Source organism: Pagrus pagrus (genome assembly GCF_965226575.1).
Source record: "Pagrus pagrus genome assembly, chromosome: 18".
NCBI lineage: Eukaryota > Metazoa > Chordata > Actinopteri > Spariformes > Sparidae > Pagrus > Pagrus pagrus.
Genome location: NC_140202.1, coordinates 16,947,822 through 16,957,613, shown reverse-complemented (window position 1 = coordinate 16,957,613; position 9,792 = coordinate 16,947,822). Strand labels below are relative to the sequence as shown.

The 9,792-nt window shown below is 39.8% G+C and overlaps 1 protein-coding gene across 2 annotated transcripts in view; it reads right to left on the bottom strand.

The window, feature by feature from the left end:
* begain (brain-enriched guanylate kinase-associated) overlaps positions 1-9,792 on the bottom strand; it is a 39,900-nt gene that overhangs the window by 4,976 nt on the left and 25,132 nt on the right. For both annotated transcript variants that reach the window (XM_084380602.1, XM_084380601.1), the window contains exons 5-6: positions 5,599-5,706; positions 2,285-2,368 (exon numbers count right to left, since the gene is read on the bottom strand). In XM_084380602.1, the coding sequence (XP_084236728.1) occupies positions 2,285-2,368; positions 5,599-5,706 (192 nt within the window). The remainder of the gene's footprint in view (positions 1-2,284; positions 2,369-5,598; positions 5,707-9,792) is intronic.

Below are 9,792 nucleotides of genomic sequence, written 5' to 3'. Positions count from 1 at the left end.
CAAAGTAAGCCAGCTCAGCATTAGCTGCTATCTGAGGCAAATCTTAATTAACAGTCACACAGTTTGGCAGTTTTAATCCACGTGACAGCATACACGTCTACAGGTCTTGCTCCATTTATTGAGATAAGTGGTTTAATGTAGTATGATGGAACTGGCACTTATTATTTTAGTAATTCGAGCATTACAGAGTCACTCTGTGAAAGCTATTGCCTCAAAATGCTCCACACGTACAAGACATTTTGCATTTTCATGTTTTATAACCTTTTTTTATTATTTAAAGTGAGACTATCCTACTTCAAAAATGAGAAAAAACACATTCTACCTCTTACAAATGAAAAGTTCATGAACACTAAAGCACGCCACTTCTCAACCGAGCATTTGCTAAGCCTTTTCCACACAAGTCACTGTTCCTATTGCCTGTTAGGCTTTCTGTTTTCACACAGCATTTATGTAGTTAACAATCATAACAGTGGAGACACACACGGAGACTCATTTACTCACTTGTCGGTTTTTTCATGCAGACTTCAGTTGCAAACTATTCTAACTCTAACCTTCCAACTTTTAGATCATCATTGTATAGTTATGTGTGTATAGTAAAGTGTGTTAGTATGGTGCTTAGTGGCGTAATGTTGAAGTCATGCCACCGCGATAACTTCTGGTGATTTCATTTACATTTAAAAAAAAGTAACATGGTGTTCATCTGTGAATACTTTCTTGCTGAACAAAAAAACAAAGTATCACAAACTTGTGTTTGCCACAGAACTTATTTTCTGCAATAATCCAAAATCCAACTGAAAAATATTGTCAGCTTCTTGACGAGGGAACCAGGGCAATGCTAATTTAGCAGCCTACATAAATACGTCATCCCTGCAGCACTTTATAAGTTTCCAGGTAACATGCTGCTACACATATTTTTTTACTTTGTTGATATTTGGCGGACCCTGCCACCTTTCTAGCTTCAAACAGTATTCTCAGGACCTTATTTTCCTCTGAGAACATCTTGTTTATTCAGTTATGGAAAGGATATATATTTCCAAAACTACATAGTGCCCCTTTAAGACAGATATTCCTGCATAACGGACATCACCACTAAGTCAGTTTGCTAACCTGATGACTATTCTCTTCTGTTTTTCTAGTATTCACTGTTCTCCAATATTTGTTAAATGTGAATTTAATTCATTATCGCATTTAACACATATCATCATATAAATAACAACTCATGTATATGAATTAGTCATATGTGTCTGGTTACAGGCCCTGTTGAAGAGCATAACTTTGATTCTATGATGCATCAGGTGTCGTCTCAGACCAGGCTTTCATTTATTCAGTCGTTCATTATGCACAGCCGGCATGCAGACAGATGGCACTTCAGACAGCAGACCTTCATCAGTCTGACTGAAGAGGCCATGAGAACTGTGAAACTGCGTTATTGTGAAAAACATTCACCAAGGCTTTTAGTGGTTACACGGTCGCAACATACCCAACCTTTCTCCATTACAGAATTAATGCATCAAGAATCCTTCATTAGTAATTATTTACAGCATACGTTCAGTGGTGGGTGATGTAGTTTTATCCATTAAGCTCCCAGTTACTTACCTTACCCTCCCCACTAAAATTAGTATTATCGTTGCATTTTTTTGTCAGCTACTCCCCAACATGAGGGTCTAAATGTTGTTTAAAAGCTTGCTCCAAACTGCCAGGAATAAAATTCTGGTGCAGAAATACTGATCCCTTCAGGGGTGGGTATCAAACCTTTTCTGAATGCCAACTGAAATGTGTGCATAGTGTTTAGTACTGAAAATGTCAGTATTGAAATTGGGTTTTGAATGCTTGGCCAGTTTCTTTGCCTATTTACTTACACTTTGGTCAGCCATCGCTTGAATTAAATAGGGCAACCTTTTCTAATTTTAGGTTTAATTTGCGTATTAAACTGGGCCTATAATAACGTGTAGGGCGGCTTATATTGCTGTTTAAACAAGTTGGCAGCAGTTGTAGTGCAGCAGATGTTCAACAACCTCTGCAATTTCCAGTGGATTCTGGTGCCACAGTGATTTCAGCGTACGGAAGTTAATCCTTGCTAATAATATTTTGGATTCATGTTAATGTGAATATTCAGACACACTTAAACTACAACTTGCATCTTTAACCACATATAACATTTTGCAATTCAAGCACTTTTTTCATAAATGGTAGAGCCCAAGTCAGCAAACCTTTTCACTGAAGCGCAGATTTGAATTGACACAATGATGCAGTCGGACAGCAGCAGCATTGTTGGAAAGCTCACCTCAGACATCTTGTGCGCTCTGTAGTGAGACTTGGAGCACTGCAGCAGCTGGGCTGCCAGGTTGCAGTCTTTCCTGTACAGGTCCTGTAAGAGGCAGAAAGATTATAGTCAATCACTAAATCCATACTTCTCAAATCTTGTTCATTTTGGCAGCCTGATGGTTCCAGCAGGCTTTTTCACCGAGGGGGGTTTTGTGCGAACACTCTCCGGAGAAAAATCTGAAACACTTTAGATTACAGCCTTATAATTGTGGTTTAATTATGGGGGAAGTCAGGAAGAAATAATTATACAGTCATGTAACCTGGATGACTGAGAACCTTCATCAACACAGTCATGTAATGTTAGCACTGCGCTATAGAAACAACACATTTCTGAAGTAATTATGGGTCGTGGAGAAACAGAACAAGAAGGACTGAAGTAACAAGTATTGAATAATGAGAAATGTATAGTATTGCATAGAATACTGCATGTTGCAGACACATTGGGCCATATTCAGATGGAAAATTGGGAGAAAGTAACCCACTGGATTAGGCAACTCATTGATTAAGTGATTAAAGGAACAAAGTCATCCATTGAAGCTGTTAGAGTTTAATTAGATTTCACATATTATTCACTGTGGTTGTATTGTTTCACTAGGTTGACACGCATTTTTCACTTGTAATGTATCTTGTATCTGTCCACTACGGTCTCTGCTAATTCTATTACTCGTCTAAAAAAGCGCATTCACTTATCCGCACCTCCCAGCCTCAGGAAGCCAGTTCAGCATTATTTATCTCTTTCTCTGTGCTTTCTTTCTATAATGGATGTTTTCCGGATTTGTACTTAAATTCCAGGGCAGAGTGAGGGTGGTCCACTGGCACAGCAGATGCTCGGTTTAATTGTTTGCAGTGTTTCTGAATGCATCAGTTTGTGTGGGTGGTTAGCTGGTTTAGCTCACTTTCTTTTCCTCTCCCTCCTCTGTGAAATCCCTCCGCTCACAAAGGTCATTTCTGGCTGCACTGTAGCCTCCATCACACCACAGCCCTGACAATACTTCCCATAACATCAAAGCCTTCTCTTTGACAGTTTCCCCCCGCCAGTTAACAGTGACTGCTTTTTAAAACCACTGTATTTCTCTTCAGTCTGTTGCCGGGGGACATCTGGGCTCCCTGTAGTTTTTGTGGACGGTTCAAATAGCCCTGTGAGACCTCGGTGATGTCTTTGTTAACATGAGTTGTGTAGTGTGTTTCTCCAGGGTAAACAAACTACACCAGTTGAAGCGCTGAAGGTCTGAGGGCAAGAGAAGGGTTTTCTGTCTCACCTTTCTGTCAAGTAAATAGAGTAATGACCATTTCTTGTGGCTTTCTATCAACCTTGTATTCATACTAGAAATAAGCATGGATGGATTATGAGACCCAGACACACAAAACCACTGCAAATGACAATATTGAAGCTATTTTGTGTCTCTTCTTGGTTGTTTTGCCTGTCTTTTAGGGAACTTTGCATCTTCATGTGGTTGTTGTGTGTCACAGTTGTTTTTTTGTTTGTCTCTGTAGTCATTTTGCTTCTGCTTGTTGTTGATTTGTTTCTTTTGGTGTTTTTTCCTATTTTCATTCGTTTTGCAACTCTGCTACGACTTTTTCTGTTTGTAGTCATTGTGTGTCTGTGATTTTTTTTCTCTCGTCTTTGTGGTCATTTTGCCTCTCTTTGTGGTTTCTTTTCTGTCTTTCAGGGTCTTCTTTAGGTTGTTTTACGTCTCTTTTAAGTTGTATTCTGTTTGTTTCATTTTGTGCCCTTTTGTAATTTTGTTGTTAAGTCTTTGTAGTCGTTTAGGGCGATATTCAATACCATGTTTGATACAATGGGGCAATAAATTAAACTGACACAACATGGAGGGCAGCATTTTTTAAATTTTTAATAAGAGATAAATATAACAAGGCTTGGGTTTTGTGTGTTAAGCACAACAACATTTAAGATAAATTACTTCTAGGAGTCGGAGGAGGCGGGCCTATGTGAACACTGCAGCAGTGTGTATGTCGAGTCGCTGTCGGAAAACAGGAGAGAGTGAGAAAGCACAGCTGGTATCAGTGTGGATACTGTGGAAATTAGTTTTGAAACAGTTCATCAATATGTATCAATATTTAGATATTTTGCTTTTTTGCACCTCATTGTAGTTGTTCTGCATTTCTCTGTGGTCATTTTGTGTTCCTCTCTGGTCATTTTGCATGTTTGTAGTCTCCTTTGGTGCCTTTTTGGCTGTTTTGCATTTCTTTGTAGTCTTTTTTGGGCTTTTTTGGGCCCGTTTTGCATCTCTTTGTAGTCATTTGATTGACTTTTGAACAAAAAAATGTTAGCAGCCACTTCAAACAGTTGCTCTGGCCCCTGGGCCCCTGTGTCTGTGCCTTGTTAGGCCTGTTCAGTAATCCATCCATGGTAATAACCCATTGTAGATTGAATAGTTTCATCACTCAAGAGTAATAAAAGTGGAGTAGATTTTATTCAATAACATGCAATTGTTGTTTCCATCAGGTCTCAGGCATGAGGCATTTGAAATTGTTTTTTGCTTGATCCCATGTTATAAGCAGTAAATCCAGAGCTTGCTCTCTGGAGGAAATCCCTGCCTCGCTGCTGGGTCTGACGGGACAAATTCCTCCTCCTTCCACTTAAAATGAACCTTGACTCCAATCAGCCTGGTCGGATTGGAGGGGATTGTGAAAACACTCTATAGCTCAGAAGTGCTAAAAGTGACATAGACCAAAGAGAGAAAATCTAACATAACCTGATGCCCCTGGTAGAAGTACCAGTAAAATCACTTCAAAGAAAGTGAGGCACACGATTGCCACATGCCCTTGAGCTCAGATCCACGCAGCCCCTGCTCCAGATTCTGGCTGCCCCGAGGAATGCCCATTGATTTCAGTATAATCACTATAAAACACCCAGTGGCTTAGAGTTAATTCCTCTATCTGCTGTGGCCCCTTGAAGCAAAAATATCCAGGATGTTGTAGGAATACAGAGGATATGAGACTTTTAGCAATCGTGTTCACAGAGTTTGACGGGAGAAAGTCCTTCCATTAGGAAAAAACTGCTTTTTGAAGAGCTGTCATCTCAGCCTCTCAAGCCAGATGTTGTTTTGGCGCTAACAAGACAAGGAGAGCAACCACCCCAGGCTGGGCCCCAGACCTCTATGGCCCTGAATGCCCCGGGCTTCTCCTTCATTTGTGTGCCTGCAGGCGAAATATAATTCGGGCATATCTTCAACTGGAGTCTTATCACACAAAAAAAAAGTTCAGATATTGTCGGACCCCGTATGACATGATGCCGCCCTGAGTACTCACGTTGTCCTCTCTGAGTTTATTGATGGTGATCTTTGCCTCCATGAGGTGGTTGTTGAGGACGATGATTTCCCGGCTGAGGGCTCTCTTTTCCTCTTCATGGTGATGGGACTGCAGTATAAGAGAAAATATCGACAGTGGACAATAGAAAAAACAAAGAACAAAGGATGTCAGAGGTTGACCGAGTAGATGATAAGAGGAAGGGCAGGAAATAAAGGGTTAAAGGACAGAGTTGAGTGTTGAGATAACAAGAGAAAGATGAGGGAGCCAAAGTTGGAGGAGCAAGAGAAGAAAACTAAGATGGGGGGGAGGGGAGAGAAAAATGAGAGGAAGAGAGCCTGAAGTCACTATCAGGCTGAAGCCAGTGCCAGCAGCAGGTCTTAATTAAAAGAAGATTACACTTGCCAGCGCTCATATCATATCAATTACTCTGGGAGTAAGAAGAGGAGAAATAGAGGGGGAGAAAGGGAGGAGAGGGGAAAACTAAAGAGGAGGAGAGGGAGAGAGACAAATGAAACACGCGTTCTATTTTCAGTGATTACTGTCAAAGAAATGCAAAATGACTGCTGCGGTGACATTTTAGCCTCACTAACAGCGGCGCCTAATGATGCTGATGTCTGCTGGTTAGCCGGTCTGTCTTTATGTCTGTCAGCCCACTTATATCTCGACCACAACTGGCCTCATTGTCCTGCAATTTGTTGCAGACATTCATGGTGCGCCGAGGATTATACGTAATGATTTTCAAAAAGTCAAAAAGTCAACTATAAATCAGCAATAAATCTTATAACCTAATAAAGAGACGGTCATAGAATTAGCTGAGCACAAAGCGTTTAGTGCTACCCTCTGGGTAAACTTGGCTTTTTGCAATGAACTACACTGAGTGGCATTTATTGTTAGCATGTGAGGTTTTTGTATTATATTTTGTTGTAATCTTGTATCACATGTGCTGTGTCAATTGGATCATTTTGAACTACTTTTTCTAAAACCAAGTAGCTTTAGTAAACCTAGATTTCTCCCCAGGGTAGCTTTGCTGTAGTTCAACTACTTCCAATGTGAAGTGATTGGTTGGTTGGAAAGCTACAGCAATGCTTCAAAATGGTTTCCACAACACTGCCAGCAGCCAGTGGGGTCTATTAAGTCATCAATGTAATATTAGCATGCATTCTAGCAGATTAGCTTGCTAAATTGATTAATCATTTTTTTTATAGACTCAACGATTGTGAAAAATGCTCATCACAATTTCCCAGAGTGACGTCTTCAAATTGCTTCTTTTGTCCAACCAACAGTCCAAAATCCAAAGACTCTTCATTTATTGTCATCAGTGACAAAGAAAAGCAGCAAATCCTTTAATTTAAGAAGCTTATAAAATACTTAATTGACAACAATTTGTTGTTTATCCAAATAGTTGGCAATTCATTTCATTTCGATTGACATAGACATGTTACAGTAGTAACTAAAGTATTTGAAAATAGAGAATAAGAAGTTAAACATGCATCCCATGAAATCAAACAATATTTTTGCATATTATTGGAACAAACCCTTAAATTCCAATAAGTTTGTGGTTTTCTCCCAGCCTGAAGGCTTGAACATTTGGGAACAAGATGTCTTCTATGACAATTTTCAGACGGATAATAGTCCTACAGGTGCTCAGAATCATAGGAACTCCCAACATATAGTTCACAGCAACTGAGTAAACTCAATCTGCTGATGAAGACCATGTGGTACGGGCGAAAGTTCCAGAACAGGTGATTAATTGAACCTAAATTGAGTTTGTCAGTTGTTTGTTTATTACTGTTGCATCCAGAATCCCTGTGTTGTTGGCTGCAGTTAACGATGCAGCCTCTAGGGGCCAGACGTCTGTTCTGTTCGTTAATGAATTGTGTTTTCTCTCTCTCTCTCTCACACACTCACACTCTCTCTCTCTCTCTCTCTCACACACACACACACACACACACACACACACACACACACACACACACACACACACACACACACACAAATGTGAAACCTGCCACACAGCACCAGCTGACAAATGATACGTCTCTGAGCACTCACTTGGTCTCCCACCCTCCTCTCTTCCAATCTCTTAGTGGCGGTGATTGTTTTGAAATACAGGGGTGCACAGCCAATCTAATAGGTAGCAATTAATGTCAGTTTAAGCAATAGGCCAGCATTGATATTCAAATCCAATTCTGTTAGGGTCTCATTAATCTGCTGTCGAGACATGCAGCTCACTGACTCGCTCTCTTTGTCATTACTCTGGGTTACTAGTTGTGTTTTGTGGTGCTGGCTGTGTGGCTGAACACATTAAAGCATTTTTAACCTCGGATATTTGACTGCACCCTGTTCTATCTTTGGTGAAATTATGTTTTATTGGATCAAAGACAACGTCTGACTGAGATGTTAATAAAAAAAACAAAAACGTTTTTTGTTCTCTAATCTTGTATAGCTTATGGAAAAGAAACCTGATTATATTAAGGCATTGTATGTATAACACTAGTATGAAGAGAAGTTGATCATTTTGGATCAAATGTAGAGATACATACACTATCTTTGGTGTTGCAACAAATCTTTTGTACGAGAACAGTGTAACAAAATGCCACTTAAGTTTGAGATCGCGTTTTCAACATTTCAGAATGAAACCCAATGGTTATGGGAAACCTGATGACGTTAATGAGGTAAGTTTCTACTTGTTCCATTCCTCCCACAGACCGTATTAAACTACTCCCTGCAATATTTCAATCTGTGACTAGCCTACTTGAAAATAAGAGTCAGCAGGTGTTTCTCCAGTGAAATACTTTTAATGTGAAGCTGCAGCAGTAAGAAATGTTTGATATTAGTAGTAAATTAATACAACAGTCGGTGTCCCAAACTCATTAGCTTCTGGGAAAATTTAGAGAATGTAAATACTACATTCACTCTCTTTTAGCTCTGTTTTTGGTCACCACCTCCTGGGACAAATGAACTTGGTCTCTTCAGCTGCTAAATGCTCGACTAAATGTTCACCATCTAGTCGCTGTGGCAAGCAACTTTTTTCATATTACACATAGTCATTGGATCCATTGTTAATATAAAAATATGGATTGGTGCTGCTTTAAATGAAAGTGAGAGTGTCTCGGCCTTCCCATATCTCAGCAACTAACGTTGACTACAATGTTATTACCAGTGATAGGAATCATGGCCAGACTTAAAAAATAATATCCAATTTTAATGAAGAAAAACACAAAGCACAACACTGTCTGTCACTTTAATCCAAAAGTTCAACATGCAGGTGCTGCTTTACTATCTGATTCCTCTGAAATCTCCCCTATTAAAAATGTATTTAAAAACTCGATGCACGTTGGACTGCCAGCTAGAGTGACCTTGAGTGCGACAAAAAAAAAGGTGTGAAAACAGTGTTGTACATGTTCAAAAATAATGTGCCACTTTGATGCCAGAAGTAATCTTGTTCCCTCGGTGTAGCTGCTGACTTTGATAACTTTCCCGGTAATCTCTTGGATCTTCTAACATACTGGTGCTCCACTTGCACATGATTAGAGGCTAAATTGGAAGCAGAGTCTACCTATAGATTAAAAATGAACAGAGAGCAATCTTAATAGGCTTGATGTGATGAACATGATCTTGCACTGTACTTTTGGAGAGAGGGAGGAAGTGTAATTTTAATTACAGAGTCAAGGCCAGCGGAGGAATCACAGCTGTGCACACTGACTTTTGCTATCTCCTCCAGTCACACTGTGTTGGATACACAGGCCGTCACCACGACGTTCTTATCAGTTGTTGCCACACATATAAGAGAACAGCGTCAAGGAAAATTATTATGCAAATTTTGGCTATCATATCTTGACCCAGTGGATATTGTTTCTCACCACAAAGCAGCTCAGAGACTCACAAGTATTTAATGTATGCAGGTTTCTACTAATTACTCAGCGACTAGATGACCATGACATTTGAGCACACATTGAAACCCTGACTCAGCTAACAAAGGGCCCCTTCTCTCCTCTATAATGCAGATTATAATGGACTAAAAGAAAAAAACAACAAAACAAATTTTATAGAGCTCATTTCAATTATTGATCAGGAGGATTTGTTGAATTGAGCACACGGTGAATAAAAAGTGGAAAAATGTCAGTTTTTCCGAGACGGCCCCAATTTGTTTTGCGTATTCTGCTGGAGATTCTGCCTCCTCACTGGACAACA